This window comes from Petromyzon marinus, chromosome 13, assembly GCF_048934315.1.
Source record: "Petromyzon marinus isolate PM22_M1 ecotype Great Lakes invasive population chromosome 13, UKy_Petmar_22M1.pri1.0, whole genome shotgun sequence".
Classification (NCBI taxonomy): domain Eukaryota; kingdom Metazoa; phylum Chordata; class Hyperoartia; order Petromyzontiformes; family Petromyzontidae; genus Petromyzon; species Petromyzon marinus.
In genome coordinates this window covers 9,536,358-9,554,667 of record NC_133679.1, presented here as the reverse complement: position 1 = coordinate 9,554,667, position 18,310 = coordinate 9,536,358, and the positions used below count along the sequence as shown (strand labels likewise).

Genomic DNA, 18,310 nt, shown 5'->3' with positions numbered 1-18,310 from the left:
ATGTTCGGACAACATTCTTCTAATTACTTTGAGGTCAAGACTCTGTTCCTGGAGTGGTTGGGCTTTTGCAAGCACGGCTCCCAGAACATAAAATGCTTTGCCTTTAGTAATTAGATAGTCATTATATGTATTTAAATATGTATTGTAAGCCCATCTCTTCAAATTGGCCTTTACCCTCTAGATCTGACTGTTTCCCCTGGTTCTGTTTTTATTACCTGGTTTCCATACATGGCACGTTGGGAACTACAAATGAAATGCGCCTTAATTTGTTTTATTATTATTCTTCTTTGGGGCATCCTGCCATTAGGTCCACATGAATGCCATGTTTTTGCTTACAAAAAAACTGAGAACACGTTTAAAGATTCTAAGTTGATGTTGCTGTACAAGAAAACTGATGCATACTTTAATGTTGTAACAATTATTTGACAAAAATTACAACTGATTCCCTGTGGCCATGGAGGGAAGGGAGGGTGAGGGGAGGGTGAGGGGAGAAGGAGTTGGAGGCCCTGATTGATATTTACAATGGAAACGCACCATTCACAAACAACGCGGGCATTCACATTATCACGCTTTGTCTTAATAAGCACTTTCACCCGTTTGGCAATATCTGTAAAATACAGAATTTACACAAAATATACAATTTAAAAACATGTTTTACAAGCATTATTTGCTGCACCATTTCCATTCTAAAAGTGTATCCCAAGCAGCGGTTATTACCTGTATAAGCTTGCGGACACACTGTGTATGACCGTTCTTGGCAGCCAGGTGAAGGACGCTTAATCCTAAATGTTGAATAAAAAAGGGCACAGAACTTGCACGCGGTTTCAACACTTCATAATAAAGGTTTTTGGGTTAGATCGCGTAAGTATAAATATGTCGTAAGCCTCCACCACCCGACACAGCCAATTAGTAAGGGATTTGTCACGTAAACAAAACGCCAATAGTTACTTCAGTTCACCGGTGTGTTGGAGAGTAAATGTTGTGGATTTACATACGCGATCTAACCCAAAAACTTTTCTTATGAATAATATTGGTCGCGAAAGCCTACTACGTGTTAAACTGGGTTGCAACGTTCCTCATTAAGCACAATGCTTTTTTTTTGTCATGGCTTATATTTGTATCAGCATCATGTAATGATAAAAAAACGTTTGAAAACACTGGCATAACTCCATATTCCTGGTTAAAGCAATCATAAATGAAAATCAAAGTCACTGTGGCAACTGAAAATGTTCTTACCAGATGGATCGAGTAAGCCAACATCAGCTCCATGGGACAGCATGACGTCTAAGCAATCAGAACTGCCTTTTATCACAGCCAGATGCAGCCTAGTGACATGAAAAGCAGATTATAAGCATACAACTATTAAGAGTCGGTCTTATCGTGATGCGTTGGATTAAAAAGAACACAAATTGTCCATGAAAATGTAAAAAACACGAATAAAGATTTTTTTAAATCTATACATGCACCATTGTATTAATCTGATTGTTAATTTAAGTAAACAATTTCACTTGGTCAGTTGGAAATTTTATTTCCTAAAAACAGATGCAGCATTATACTACAGTATGTAGGCATGCTCAGAGGATGACAAACTCTTCTTGATTGATAATATTGTTTTATATTGTTTTATATTTTTATTATTTTATTGTTTCCCTTCTACGTGACTTTACCGAAAGAACCAAGAATACTGAATATTACCACAAGAACATTGCCATATTTGTGATTAATCATACAGCAGGTCTGTTTAAAATATGTTCAGGTCAACTATTTTCACCTTAGTAAGGTTGTGTTGCTTTGAGAACAGCAAGTAATAGACATGCCCTACTTTAAATCAATGCTGCTAAGATGCTGTCTCAGCAGAACGTGCAGCTGATGGATTGTGTAAAAAAATGTTTTATGTGCAGTGACAAATATGGCGAGGAGGCGTTATTAATATTTTGTATTAACATTCTCTACAATTACAATTATTTTCTGTTACATACTATACATTTTGATTTAAAGCTTTCGTGACTGCAGGGATTCATATTATTGGTTCTTTCGGTAAAGCCACGGGAGAATTTTATTATTTTATATTTTTATTATTTTATTGTTTCCCTTCTACGTGACTTTACCGAAAGAACCAAGAATACATACTATACAGTTTTTCTGCGAAGTAGAACCCATTTCTTACAGAATGGGTCCTTGTCTTTAAACACTGAATTTCACCAGCAATAAGTTCAAAGAAGCTTGACTCTGCTGATGATATTATGAATGTTGAAACCAGTCCAGAGTTTTGATTTATTAACCCAATGCTTGATAATAAGATGGACAACCAGAAGCCGATGTGGCCGTGGGTTGTGCATAAAAAAACATGTATTTTTTAAGGGGAGAGACTAATTTGGAGGAGGAGGCGTTAGTGATCTTGCCCGAATGACTTGTGACCATTCTCCTCCTGACATCATTTAATCATTGACGAAAATCATATTATGGTGTGCCGTGAAAACAATAGCGTTTAAACTGGAATGTTAGTGCCGTGGCCATCAGCCTAGGAGGCTAGAAGTTACTCTTCAAATTCTCAACGAATACATAGCTTAGGAGCATGAACAAAGGTGCCTTCTTTAACATGAACAAGCATGTTCAGGCTCAAGGTCAAAGGGACAAGAAATCTGCAATCCATCCAAATTAATGTCCTTTTACACAATTAATAATTTATCCTTTCAATTATTGAAGGAATATTATAGCAAATTGGATTTTTATATTGCAATAATTACATACTTTGTTTGCTTGGTGAAGTATGATCTAACAACCCCCGTGACGGGTGGGGTGTTGGAAAGCCTACAGAATAAGATCGACAAAGGGATGAAAGTCATTAATTTATGGAATTCTAACTGCACTGTTTTATTTCCGTAATTCAATTGATAGAATTGTTCTTGGAATTGACTTAGATTTAGAATGAGTGAAGGGTGGATGGGAGGTTGAGGGGTCAGAGCACTTAGTTGGTCATGATAAGATCCTGGGTTTTAATCAGAGCAGTCGCCCATGATCAGTGGTCGGCAACAAAAATACCAAGAAGAGAGATTTTTGTCGAATTCTTTAAAAAAAAACTCCCAATATTTCAAGAGCCTAAATGCATGTAAATGCGAGAAGATCCTTAATAAATAACGTCACAAAGCAGTCCCTAAAGAGCCGTATGCGGCTCCGGAGATGCAGGTGGCCGACTCCTGCCCATGATTAATCCGGGTTCGCAAGTGTGGCAAGCTCATCAAGCTCAGCATGGTCATCAAAACCGACACACACAAAAACCGTCACATTCAATTACTTTTTTTTACATTTAATTTGGCTAAATTGCTGCTCGAACAGTTAAATATATTGGGTTGACTTCTAAAGCTGCCATGAAGTCGTTAATATATCATTTTTCTACGCTGCAGGGTGTATGGAAAAATGTAGCATCCCCTTGTGTGGATAAAATAATTGTATTTAGAATCTCAGAAGTGGTTTGTAATATCTCCATCAGTGTGCAACGACGCCTTGTTTACATTGTAATGGCTGCATGCAGGAGAGTGGAGTATGTTAGCGTGGCGGGTTTTTCAGTAGAACATTTAGTAGAACACGTTAAAGAATGCCAAGATTGCAGGCCTAATAATAAGGCCATCGATCCCACATTCACGGTGTTTGCACTGCCTCGACCTTAAACATATTTGGAGGAATGTGAACATATTCGGAGGAATGTGTTCACTGTTGCGCGCTTCCCCGAGAGCACAGAGGCTGTGTATTTGGCGGCCAAATGACAAGTATAATGGCGGCATCGGTGTAGTAAGAGGCCACACCTCGCTCATTCCGAGCTTGAAATGGCGGTTACTGGCTTGTCATCTCGCCGAGGCCGACAACCAGACCGTGGATTGGTTGAGTCAAGAATCCCTGGAGCCGAGCAAGTGGTCACTTCTGGTGGTAACCAGGAGGTTCGTGATTCCCCAGATTAAATGGTTCGCATCCAAAAAAATGCAAAAGTTATCGCCGGTATGGAGCTGTGGTCATGGACGTGATATCCGATTGTTGGACGGGGGGACTAGGTTACTCCTTCCACCCATTCCTACTCATTCAAAAGTCGTTGAAGAAGATTGCTCGGGATGGAAACAAGGCCATCTTAATCGCCCCAGTTGAAAGTTGTTTTGTCTCTAATTAATTAGAACAAGACAAGCATCTACAACATTGATCTAATATAAATCCAAGGTTGACCTAATAATTTTATGTCAACAAAATTAAAGCACAGCGAGGTAACATTCTCTTGTGACATTTTAAAGTGCACTCTCTGTGGAACAGGAAGCCAAGAGCAATCCATCCATCCTGCCTACTGCTACAGACCGCATGGGCTGTGTAAATGCTTGGTGTTTGTGTATTTGTACTTTTTTTATTAGCTGTCAGCATGGGCCTTTAAAACAAATTAAATCAGTTCAGTGTCACAGACGTTTCTTCACTCCAGTTGGGCCAAAAAACCATATGAATGTTTACTTGTTGGAATTATAATGAATATTACGATTTACTGTCGTCTGTTAAACCAACTAGCATACATTTTTATTTTCTATTTTGTAACAGTTAATTGGTTAACCATAGCTACGCAGTGATTGTGTATACTAGAATTTAAGATGTGGGATACTTGAGCACTGACAGCAGTTCATAATAGCATACTCTTGCTAATCTCACTACTTTTGTTTTCGTTCAGAAACTTTTTATTTTTTATTTAAAGCTTTCGTGACTGCAGGGATTCATATTCTTGGTTCTTTCGGTAAAGTCACGTAGAAGGGAAACAATAAAATAATAAAAATATAAAACAATAAAATTCTCACGACGTTTCACCTGCAACACAACCAATCATCATCAGGTGTGAAAACCACAACGTGACTTTACCGAAAGAACCAAGAATATTAAATTTTTTATAGTCCATTATAATGTGCTCGATGATAATTTCCAACAGAAGTTAAATAAAGAAATCATATATTATAACACTTGGAACGGTGATGAGCTAGTCACTGGTTGACCTCGATTAAAATGCAAAGAAAATCTGTTACTTTGTGCAATGTAATGCAGAAGCTAGGAAGTGATATCATCACAACGTGTTCTCTCGAATAGGAGACCATCATTATTAAAAAGTAAGAGATCATGAATAGCTGTGACCAGCTTATGTTATAGCTCCTTATGGATCAGGAAAGATTCACTAAAGCACTAGTTCTCAATTTGCAGACCTAGGACCGATGGTGTCTGTGGAACTTTATAAGATTTTATATTTTTGACAAAGCACTATATATTTTATTGTGCGGTCCTACTGGACATCTGTGAAAAAGGGCTTCATAGAGATTTTGATAAAGGTTATGATTCTGGATCCATAAAGGTTGGGAATCACTTGCACTAAAGGAACCATCTGGTTTTTGTATTGTCTCAAATACACTGGACCATACTTATCCATTTCAAAATTCATAAGTGGGGAAATAAGGAGTTGCTTTACTGTGAATGCGGCGAAGTGCAATCCATCACTCGCATCACCAAAAATTAATCATAACACATGATTACAGCAGGCATAAATGGAATCCATCAGGTGACCCCAGGTGGCATCGAATTGCTTTCCAAACTCAACATCCAGTTATAAACTTGACCAATTAGATTTTAAATTCCATACGGAAGACCGAGGGAGGGATGGCTCAGTTAATCGTGGGAGTGCTACATTGAAGAACTCACGCAGTCCTCCCCTCTCCATCAGGCCTGGTGGCAGAGATGCCCTTTTTGCTGAGTAGCAGGGCAACCTTCTCAGCATCTCCTTGCTCCACAGCTTGAAGTAGACGATCGCCATACTTGCTCCACTCGCTTGTCTTTAAAGGGTGAGATTTGCAATGGTTAGTGTGCACATCAGATTTATAATACACACAGCATTACCCCCTAAATGGCGTGATACTTTGCGCCGGCATAATTAACGTGGGCGTTTACACACTCGGCGGTTAGAAGAACAGATGTGTCCATTTTGTGGGTCATAGTGACCTACATTAACACAAGCAAATAATGAAAGCACAATTTTTTACTGCACCAAGTAGCTCTTTTGAATGTTGCCTGTGAATGGCAGACATGCATTACTTGAGTGTGTCACAATAATGAAGAATTCCACGGAAAATTAAGAACTGCAAATTTGTACAGTACACTAATCAGATTTAACATTTGTATTAAATTTCTACAATGATATAATTATAACAAAATAGGGGCCATGAATAGCCATTTATGCTTTGAGGGCAATTGAAATTCTTCAAATTCTTAGAGTAGTTGTATCCTTTTCCCAAGGCTTAATAACTCTCAATTGTGCTAAACTGCAGCAGATAAATATGCACCAAACCACTATGATGTACATCTTAAAAGTCAGTTAAATTATCGAAGAAGTTGACTGTGGCTCAAGTGCGTCACATGAACGAAGTATACACGTTAACATAACAACAACCGCCATTCGCCATTAAGTGGCGTTGACGTCACCACGACGCTTGTGCCAGGCTATGTGCACGTTGAGGCCACGTGAAGCGTCAGACGCCCACTGGCAGGTGGTCACGGGGCAGAACCAGGTGCCACGGGTCGACTTACTGAGATGACTGGCTGATGCACCACCTGTGCCCCCTACTGTGCCAACTTGCTGTGCTTTAACCACCCGGCGCTCTGCTCGTTGTTGTGAGCCTCGCTCCTCCTCCCCCCTCCATTGATGTTGGAGGGTGACTGCCTCCAACTGCCCAGTAGCTTCCTTCACGAGCCTCCTCCACACAAGCCGATCTTGACACTGCTGGTACGAGTCATCGGCAAGTCCACTCAACTCCACATCCTCCTGTACCACATCACTCCATCTCTTCTCTAGCCTGTGCCACGCCCGTTTAGCCCCCTCGATCCGGCCAAACAAAAGCTGTTTAGGAATGCGGTGGATGGGTTTGTGCGCAGCCTTGCCTGCCAGAGGAGCTCACCGATGGGACTTTGTCCAGATCTTTCAAGGATATGTGAGCTCTTCACACAATCCAGCCTGGTTAAACCCAGGATGGATCGTAGGCAGGCCAGCCTAAATGTTTCTAACTGGCGAAGATGTTCCATGAGGGGGGATCCACGTTTTGCAAGCATAGAGAAGGGAGGGAATGACTGTGGCCGAGAAGACCTGAAGCTTCCTGCGGAGCGACAGACCAGGTAGCTTCTACACAGCGTTATGAAACCGATTAAAAGAAAATGCCGCTCGACTGATTCCGAGTGAGACCTCTGCTGTCAAACCGGAGCAGGTCATGAGCATACTGCCCAGGTATGGGAAACGCTCCACTCTCTCCACAACTGCCTTATCACCAATTGAGAGTTGTGGGGGTGGAGTTTTCGATGGTACAAAATACCCAGGCAGGTGCTTAGTTTTGGTGGGGCTGATGGTAAGTCCCCACCTCTTAGTGGCAAGCTCCAGGTTCAGCAGCCGCACCTCCAACTCCTCCTCTGAGTGAGCAGCAATTACCAGATCATCGGCATACGTAACATGGTTGAGCAATAGGGAGCCATCTCTTGACCCAACGTGGGCATCGATCAGCCTCCCATTGTATCTGTACCAGATGGAAATTCCTCCCGTACAGCTATTGAAGGCTTCACGAACTGCGTAATCGAAATAGATGTTAAATAATGTGGAACACAGAGGACATCTCTGTCACACCCCAAAATGAACAGGGAATGGCTCCGACTCCTGGCCACGTAGTTTTACCCAGGCCCGCTCACCATCATGAAGGTCCTTAATGATCATGTGCAGCGGGTCAGGGACTCTGAAAGCACGAAGAACAACCCAGAGCCCAGGCCTACTGATGGTATCATAGGCCTTGGCCAGGTCAATAAAGCAGAGATGTAGGTCTTGTTGGAATTCCTTACACCTCTGCTATAGCAGATGGACAGAAAATATGGCATCTGTGCAGGACCACCCTTTCCTGAAACCGCATTAGGGCTCCGCAAGCCTCTCCTCAGCGTGCCTGGCGAGGCGATGTTGAATAATCCTTGCCAGGACCTTTCCCGGCACACTGAGGAGTGAGATGCCCCTGTAGTTGTTACAGTCTGTGCGGTCCCCCTTCTTAAAGAGGGGGACCACCAGGGCATCCTTCCAATCCTACGGAACCTGTCCAGTGGTCCAGACTGATGTTATGATGTCATGTAGGGCAGCCTGTGCACAAACGCCACCCTTCCTCAGCATTTCGCTTGGGAGATCATCTCTGCCCAGTGCCTTACCTGTTGTCAGGCTCTCGATCGCCTTCAGTACTTCCTCAACAGATGGCACCTCAGCCAGCCACTCACAGGGGGTGACTTCTTCCAATATTGGAGGCACTGCAGCCTCAGCAGGGTCATCCCCACTTTGTCCCACAATGTTTTCCAGGCTGAGGGATTTCCCCTCCCCCAGGACCTCACAGAAATGCTCAGCAAATCTGCAAACCTGTTCCTGGGGGTCGGAGATTGGATCACCGTTATTTCCCCTAATGATGGTAATAGGTGTGGCGCTGCAGGTTACTTTTTATGGAATGAAAGAGCGATTTGTGACCACGGGCCATTGAGGCAGACTCCATCTCCTCATTAACCCGCGACCACCAACCATCCTTGCAGCGCCTCACGGCTCTCCGAACCTCCGAGCGAAGGCTGCGGTAAGCCTTCTCATTCTCTGGCGTGGGATGCTGTAGACGATGAGAGTGGGCCTGTCGCTATTTTCTCAGCCAGTTTGAATACCTCCTCTGTCAACCAGGGTATCTGAGGAGGTCTGGGCCGTGTACCCAAAGCAGCCATTGCAGCTGCATAAGCCACAGTCCTAAACCTTGCCCATTTCCCCTCGACATCAGGAGGAGTGGGGGACGATGCCAACCCCAGCCGCAAGCGATGATGAAATTCTCACTTGCAACTTTCATCAGCTAGCTGAGACCATGCCACTATGGGTTTGAATGGGGTCCTGGGTGTACACCCACCACCGGAGTAGAAAAATGGCAGGCGCATCTTACAGATGACAAGTCGATGGGGCTACCACCCATATACAAAATGTATTTTATATTTTATACCATGTACTCACACAAAGGACACCCTGTGATTTTGGAACAATGGCCATGCTGTATGTATGAAAGTTGACCAGAGTGACACAGAAGTTCTAGGGAAACAGGCTTGCTCTCTCTCTGTTTCTCCCCAAACTCCGAGTGTGCCAATAATCAGCATCAACTCCTTTCACATACAGCTCACAACTGTGAGGTAAACATTGTAATCAATGTGGCTGATTTAAATATACAAAAGGAGGAAAACATTAATATAGACTACTGGCGGCACATGCCCGCAATCGGGGCAGTGGTCGCTACGCACGTCTGTAATCCAGCACTGTGGAGGTGAGGATTTATGGATAACACAGATGTTGTTAAACTCCCTTCCCATGGGCGTCGAGGTACTATACCCTGGCTCGCCAGACAGCAGTATAGCAAGTTAATTAATCCCCATCTGTTTCCACCTGTATAACGAGAGAGTGTTGCCCCCTTGATAGGAATGGGTTTTATCCGGGTGCTCTGGTTTCCTCCCAATTGTATACAAGCATATTAATTAGCTGAAAACATCTAAGCATAAAACCCAACGCAGGACTCTCCTGAAAAAGCACCCTACAAGTCAGTGTGGTTCTCCTGGATAATTAAGTAAGTTCGTAAGTTAATCCAATGCTTTCAAGGCACAAATTGATGGATCAGCTATGCTCGTGAGTTTTCGAACATGTTTGTGTGTTCAACACCCTCGTGTGCATGGTGATAACACTCTGGGCACTCTGGGTTCCTCCCAGGAGCAAAACACTCCTTCAAAGGAACCAGACAAACATCCAAATACAGGACCCTCCTAAAAGAGCCTTCACAATCAGTGAGGCTCTTCACGATAGCATTGCAATTTTGTCATTCGTCTGGTAGTTAATGACACTCTAAGAAGATGAATATTGATTGATACAACTTAAGTCAAATATTTTGTAGGCATTTTTTTTTTCAACTTAACCTTGTGATATACAGTACTACAAAGGAAACAGTATTAATACAAATTGACGACCATTGCTTTGAAAATATGAGCAATGGCATTTAGTACATCCAAATGTTCCTTGGATTGATGTGATCCAGATTTGTTGTGTCCCATTATTTACAATGATTCACGAATGAGACTCGCATAAATGCCCCTATCTCATTAAGTTGGGCAGCATGGTAGTGCATGTCTGTAATCTAGCAATTGGAGATGGCGGATCGCAAATAAAAATGTGCAGCTCCCAATCCAGCTGTGCGTCAAGGCAGCCAGGAAACAGCTGTACAGCGTCAGATTCTTGAATCTGTCTGTGTGTAGCTTTGAGTGTCACCCCTCCTATGTTTGTGTGAATTGTCTTTGGGTACTCCAGTTTTCTTCCACATGCCACTCGTTCATAGAAATGGCCAAACATCCCAATGCAGAACACTCCCAAATGAGAGCCTTGAGGCCCATGGAGATATTACTCTGGACATAATTGATATTGGTTAAATTTCGATTTAAAGCTTTCGTGACTGCAGGCATTCATCTTCTTCTTTTATTTTTATTTTATTATGTTTTATTTTTATTATTCTATTTCCATTCTACGTGACTTTACCGAAAGAACCAAGAAGATAATTGATGTTGTTATATCGATTACATTACAACTGTATTCATCTAAAACTAAAAGCTGCATTTACATTATCTATGTAAATGGTGTCTTATACTTGTAAATGCTTGTATCTGCTGCCGAGATAGAATTAAAGCAGGCATGTAAGCTCCCTGGTGCATTATGTTGTAACTAATACAAACAGCTGGAAATGACCCCAACACAATGGCAGGAAATGGGTGGCTCAATGCTCAGAGCAGATTGGTCTCCACAGGGGCTATCACAAGCCCCATGGGCTCCAGGGGTTGGAACATTACAGGCCATGGCTCTGTTCTCCAATGAATTGGGTATTTTTATCCTCATTCCACACTTATTGTTGTATAATACATGTACATAGTTGAGAATTTCAATTAAGACACATTCGATTATACAACGCATAACCTTTACTAGCCACAGACTTAATCTGTCTGATAAAGGGCTGTGATTATACATGTTGTTGAACATACATTTAAAAATTAATCTTACATGAACGTTGAAAAAATATTTTATACTTGTGTAATGTAGCTCTCACAGACACCATCTTGTTCAGTTATATGTATATTTATTGTGAATAAAGTCCATCGACTCACTGATAACTTCACGGGTAACCGCGAGTTACTATATACACCTGGGTAACTTCTGTGACTCTATGCTACGCTCCCTGTGTAGTTGGCTGGCTACACAGGACTGGACGCATAGTCGTCACGGAGACAATATAACTCTAGCCTTTCAAGACTACAATGTGCCCAATCCAAGATGACAAAGACGACCCGCACCAAGATGACGCCGGCGACAACAGCTCCTTGGTTCCCCTACAACAGCAGCCCAGAGCCCTGTTCCACGCCGGCTTTTATCCCCCTCACGACCCAGCCACGCCCCTTCCCCCCCCCCAACACTCTCTCACAGCACCTGGCCCTGTCTGTCTCTGTCTCAATTACTATTTACGACCATTTACATCCCGTGCTTATCCTCATGCGACCCTGTCAGTGCCCATCACATCAATCATGATTAACGACCACTTAGGTCCAATATTACCTTTCTTTGACCCTGTCTGTTCCCATCACGTTAATTAGTAACCACGGCCACGGGGAGCCTTACTGTCCTTACATCCCCCCGTACTGTCCTTACACTTGTAACAATAATATCTCGAGAAAGAAGTTGAAAATATTATTTTAAAAAATAACATTTTAAATGTCAAATAATGAACATGAATTACCATTTTCGCAAAGTTTTAATAGTATAAGTCTTAAAATTGTTTGGCAATTGAACCAAATACACATGTATTGTACTACAAATGCAAGTGCATTGTGTCTAATTTCACCAAAAAAATAATGTTGGGCTGCAGTTGCAGCTGAGCGCTGCTGTTCCTATATGAAACACCCATAATAAAGCACGTTTCGTTAATTGAAAATAAACTAATTGCATGACAACCAATTGTGTTCAACAACTTTCTAACAAAAACTCCAAATTAAACGAATGACCTTCAACCTAAAGAACATAACCGTCATGAATTAAAAAATAATATTAAAAAATCTTACTATGGTTATTAAAATGTACAGGAAACAAAGGTGACGATCCACGATAAACGCTACACAGGAAGGCAAATCATTGCATTTTGGGTTGTGCCTGCATCAGTAACTGCATGTTCAAGCCCCAAAAAGTGGTTTTCAGCAATAGGTCATGACTTAAAGTCAGCAAGGAGAGAGACCATTTCATGAAAGTAAATTAATCTAGGTATAAACATCGATGATACCTATAATTTCCATGATTTGCTGTATGTTCAGATCTCTTTTTTTTGGTGGCTCGGTGTGCAAGGCTTTGCTCTACAGTACGTATTTGTATCATTATAAAAATTTAAGAAATATGCAAATTGACAATATTTTTTTTTTATTCTAAAGCACAGTTTCTTCACTAGCCAACATTTATCAGTGCAGTGATGTATGTTGAAGCAACTTCTATGCATAATATTACGTCGGGAGGCCTTCATCCAGCAGGGGAGTGACAAGGGGTTTTAAAATAGTCATACTTATCATGGAGTTTGCTAATTACATTTTTGTGAGTTTTCACATCACAAAATCCACTACGAAATGGATGGTAGATTCGCAAAGTATTTTTTTTTAATGTACAAATGTACAACATAGACCAATGGAAATCTACTTAATATATCAATCCAATATAACACTGCCGTTTACAAATATCACCTCCTATAGACACGTGTGGCATTGTGGGGGGGGGGGTATGTCGAGTACGTGTATTCCAATAGAATTTATAACCTCGGTGTTACCCTAAATCACTCAAGATGTAGCAAATGTGTTCATTGAGCAATGCATGTGTGTGGGGGTGAAACATTTGTTTAAAGTAATGCAATGCTGTAAAAGGAAACATTAATTTACTCTGTATTACCTAATTTTCAATTAATGAACTGCATATTGAAGCACCAAATTATGGGCTTTAATTCCCATTATTAGAATTGAGTAAAATTTTCAAATCGCATATCACCAATGTTTATAATTTTGCGAAAAACTAAAATATGATATGAACTGTAAAATGACAGTACAAATGTTTTCAATTAAGTACTGTACTTAATTTACAAAACCAATGCATGGCAAGAACAACCAAATTTTAATTAAGAAAAAGTGTGTACAAATTAAACCCTAGATGCATAATGGGAAACAGATGATATAGCAGAGCTGGCCATTAGTGACAGTCGTAAAACACAGCAGCTGCAAAAGAAATCAGTGTAGTCTGTCAAATTTATACTCTGTCCAAACAAACACTGGATTCTGTTAGTCATTAACCTCCCGCACTGCAGACACAAGCACATTCTTTGGCGGACAGTGAGTTAGACACGATCGTAATTGATGTGCATGCCACAAGAATGGTTGTACACGAAGCAGCAATCAATCCAGAGGCCTAATGGGGTGTAAGGAGGAATGGAGATGTCGCAATTGCTGTGCGCAGTAAGCGCGTTATTGAAACATTCTTAATTTATCTTTGGTGCCCATTATATCTTTTGTTTACCCAAGAAAGCCTCACTCAGTCTTAAGACTATCCTTAAGGAGCGTCCTCCATTGGGAAACATGTTTGCCAACTCAATTACATGTAGTTGGAATGCTCTTCCTTCCGATTTTAGGATTCCACTGGAGCTATGCACTTTTAAATCTAGATTGGAAACGAATTTCTTTAAAACTGCCTTTCTTGTTTAGTTTGCTGTTTTGCAAAAATAAGTTTAACATACATTAAATTAGTATTTGGCATATGGGAGGCAACCAGAGAGTACCCAGAGAAGATCTACACTAAAGAGGGGATAAAATTAAATTTACTTGCTGTAAAACAGTAGTATCTTCCTGGTAACATTACAGCCAAGTAGGTTTATCAGTTTCACAAATGTGTGAAATCCACAAAACCTCTCTCCTCCAATATGTTGGAAAGGAGGGGTTGTGCACCACCAGCAGCCACGGCTTAAATCACATCATGAGCAGACCCATTTGTAAACTAACAAATGTCCACAGACATATACATCTCCAAATATATAAAAGGCAAAATTGTGAATATGTGTGTCTGTTCAAAATGTTTAGTGTACTTCCCGACATGCAACAAACTGGAAATTTGCTATGTGGGTACTTTCCAGACTGTACACCATGCAACCATTATAAGAATACACTTTTTTTGGGGGGGGGGGGGGGCTCAATAATGCATACTTTTTTTGCACGGCAAGTGAGCTGTGACGTCAAATCTGTCACGTGACCCGCGCATGTGGAAGCGTAACGCATTGTAGTGTAGTGGTTAGCGCGCTGTGTATGTGTCTGTGTGTGTGTAAGCGTAACGCATTGTTGTGTAGCGGTTAGCGTTCATACTAGAATGAATTTCAGAGATACTCCTGAGCAATTGTTCAATATATGTTCCATTGTTATTATTTATTGAGCCTCACTGAGTCTCATGACTCTTTTCCAGCTGACTGTAGTGGGGGGGGGGGGACTATATAGTTTGGCGGTGGTGGCACACTCCTGTAATCCAGCACTGTGGCGGTGGAAGTAGGGGTTGGTGGATGACACAAATGTGTGAAACTTCCTCCCCGTGGGCATTGAGTTGCCATACCCTGGCTTGCCAGAAGGCGGTATACAAAACATGGACTCCCACCTATTCCACTTGTATGAGCGAAGAGTGTTGCCCTCTCGCACATATGGGCTTTCTCCGGGTGCTCCATTTTCCTGCCACATGTAAACACTCGTTATATGGTTGATGACACCTTAATATATAGAGAGCATGGGCGGAATTTGGCGCGAGTTCTCTGTGGGGTGGCTGCCTTTCCCACTTGTCTGTGATTCTTAGCGCCTCCGAGTCATTCTCTCTCTTTGGGAGTGAGCAAATACTGTGCACGTGACAAGTTTTAATTATTATAAATTATCATATATATTGCAATAGTTTTTGTTTGCGGGTAATTTTTCAAATTTGGAAAATGTGGACAATGACGCCAGCACGCAATGGCCAACTCTTAAGAATGACGTCATGGGATCTTTAACGTCCTGTAATGCAGGTGGCGTGTATTTGAATTGTTAACACACCGGCAGCATTAATTAGGGTGGCCACTGTATTCGAACCTTGAACCTCTGCAACACTACTCGCTAGGCAATGCCCTAAGTTGTTCATGGCATTCGCGATGTGGAGTGTCAGCGAGTCACTATTTGCCCAGGCGGTATGAACAGCTTCAATCTAGGTATAAACATATATCCTATTTCTCACGGAAAAGCAGAGTAAAAAATTCAGAAACCCATAGATAATTGTATTTCTGAGGTTTGTCTCCCAAACGTCAGAGCAGATAATATAATTACCCTCCTCAAATGTGTTTTTTTGGTTATACCTCACTACAATTATATCACTTGTACAAAATAATTGCAGCATTGTGGATCGTACAACCATGCAGCTTATACCTAACTACGTCTTGAAATGTGTGGGTGTATTTGCGTATTTCCTCAAAATTGTACTCAAATTAAGTTTCAAGCAGCTTGTTTTTAGTTGTATGTAATATGCCGTATTAGTAATTTCTTTGAAGGAACTGATCATTGGATTCCTGCGGTTATGTTCGGTTTTTGTCCATCAACAACATTGTGTTCTTGTGTGTGAACAAAGTGGGCCACAAAATGTGTTTTTAATTAAAAAAATGTATAATGGAAGATGAGGTAATAGTTGTGCTTGTATGAGGCTTCAACTTTTGTGTAAATTACAAGCTGAGCTAATTGTAGACGTGACATTAGTTTGAATGGCGCTGTAAAGCAGCCTATATTCTGCTTCGTGTTACGCTAAAACATAGACGTACTAGCCTTTTCACCGTCCAAGGACGGGTGTATTGCAGCAAATCTGAAACTTGCTAGCGAAAAATAGACCGAGACGTAATATTTATTGCATTAATTCGTGTGCAGTTTGTAAGGGCACGGTGACACAAACCTATTTAATGTAAAGGTTATAATCCCTTGTTCATCATGACGTCCTTTTTACTTTGATGTCTCAACAGCGTTACGGAGATCGCGTGCCGTGAGGGTTCTGCCTTTGTAGTGAGGGTTGTAAGTTGACGCCGAGTCGCCGCTAATTATTATGGAGGGGGGGTGTCTAATTGGAGGACGTCACCTCTTCATGATTATTAATGAGGGGGGCTGTTCGATGTGGAGTGACGTCACTTGCTCATGACTATTAGTGAGGGTGGGGAGTTCTCCATATTGAGTGACGTCACCCGCTCATAATTATACACTATGTAACACGATTTTTTTTCCTGGGTAGTAAGTGCTATTTTCTAATTGCTCATGCCTCAAAAGTAAAGAACATGGCAATAATTCCCCACAAACTTTGCTTTTGTGACCAGGACTTTATGTGAAGGAATGACACAAATGCACACCACGTTTTCTCATTGAAAATAGGTACATTTCAAAATATCACTGTCCTGGTCACAAAGCAAAGTTTATGGATAATAATAGCCATTTTCTGTACTTTTGAGGCATAAGCAATTAGAAAATAACACTTACTACCCAGGAACAAAAAAATTATAAATTTGTTACACAGTGTTATTAATGGAGTGGATTATTAACTTTGCTTTTGTGTCCTGGTCACAAAAGCAAAGTTTGTGGGGAATAATAGCCATTTTCTATACTTTTGAAGCATAAGCAATTAGAAAATAATAGTTTCTTCCCAGGAACAAAAACATTTTTTTTTGTTAGGGTTACGAATGAGGGGTGGCGGGGTGTCCATTTGGAGGACGTCACCTGCTCATGAATATTAATGAGGGGGGATGGTCGATGTGGAGTGACGTCACGAGCGTTAAGGACATTCCTGGGTGATTATTACAAAAATGTCTATATATTAACTGTGTGTACACAGCTACATATCGAACTGGTTGGAGCAGTGGCACAGTGATTAGCACATTGTCACCTGGGTTTGATTCCCGGATACGGTGAACATCTGTGCAGTGTAATATCTGCACTAATCTAGGGCTTCACCAACTGGCACTGAACAGAGTGGTGAATTATGGCCAAACAAACTCCATTCTCATGTATTAGGTTACATATCCAGCTGGGTGGAGTATGCTAATTGCAATCGGAAGGGTGCGAGTGTAAAACAAATCGGAGGTAACTCATTAAAAATATATAATTTGTGAGAAAGTCAACTATTTGTTGACGTATGGAAAGACACGCCCACCAAAGGAATGTGAAATGTCCATTACTTTATCAGGGCTGTGAATAGTGTGCGGCAAAACCAGTGCGGCAAGACGTTTTCTCGCGCTCGGTCAAAAGTATATATATTTTTTCTTTTCCGCTTGTGTGTTAATCTGTGTTTACCCCGATATTTTAGAGACGGCAATTCTCCTGCTACAGTGAGGGAAAAAAGTATTTGATCCCCTGTTGATTTTGTACGTTTGCCCACTGACAAAGAAATGATCAGTCTATAATTTTAATGGTAGGTTTATTTGAACAGTGAGAGACAGAATAACAACAAAAAATCCAGAAAAACGCATGTCAAAAATGTTATAAATTGATTTGCATTTTAATGAGGGAAATAAGTATTTGACCCCTCTGCAAAACATGACTTAGTACTTGGTGGCAAAACCCTTGTTGGCAATCACAGAGGTCAGACGTTTCTTGTAGTTGGCCACCAGGTTTGCACACATCTCAGGAGGGATTTTGTCCCACTCCTCTTTGCAGATCTTCTCCAAGTCATTAAGATTTCAAGGCTGACGTTTGGCAACTCGAACCTTCAGCTCCCTCCACAGATTTTCTATGGGATTAAGGTCTGGAGACTGGCTAGGCCACTCCAGGACCTTAATGTGCTTCTTCTTGAGTCACTCCTTTGTTGCCTTGGCCGTGTCTTTTGGGTCATTGTCATGCTGGAATACCCATCCACGACCCATTTTCAATGCCCTGGCTGAGGGAAGGAGGTTCTCACCCAAGATTTTCCATCGTCCCTTTGATGCGGTGAAGTTGTCCTGTCCCCTTAGCAGAAAAACACCCCCAAAGCATAATGTTTCCACCTCCATGTTTGACGGTGGGGATGGTGTTCTTGGGGTCATAGGCAGCATTCCTCCTCCTCCAAACACGGCGAGTTGAGTTGATGTCAAAGAGCTCCATTTTGGTCTCATTTGACCACAACACTTTCACCCAGTTGTTCTCTGAATCATTGAGATGT

The 18,310-nt window shown here is 41.5% G+C and overlaps 1 protein-coding gene across 3 annotated transcripts in view; it reads right to left on the bottom strand.

The window, feature by feature from the left end:
• The window catches only part of RAI14 (retinoic acid induced 14), a 47,615-nt gene that overhangs the window by 22,006 nt on the left and 7,299 nt on the right, over window positions 1-18,310 (bottom strand). For all 3 annotated transcript variants that reach the window (XM_032953419.2, XM_032953421.2, XM_032953420.2), the window contains 3 exons: window positions 5,707-5,837; window positions 1,237-1,325; window positions 718-782 (listed from right to left, as the gene is read on the bottom strand). In XM_032953419.2, the coding sequence (XP_032809310.2) occupies window positions 718-782; window positions 1,237-1,325; window positions 5,707-5,837 (285 nt within the window). The remainder of the gene's footprint in view (window positions 1-717; window positions 783-1,236; window positions 1,326-5,706; window positions 5,838-18,310) is intronic.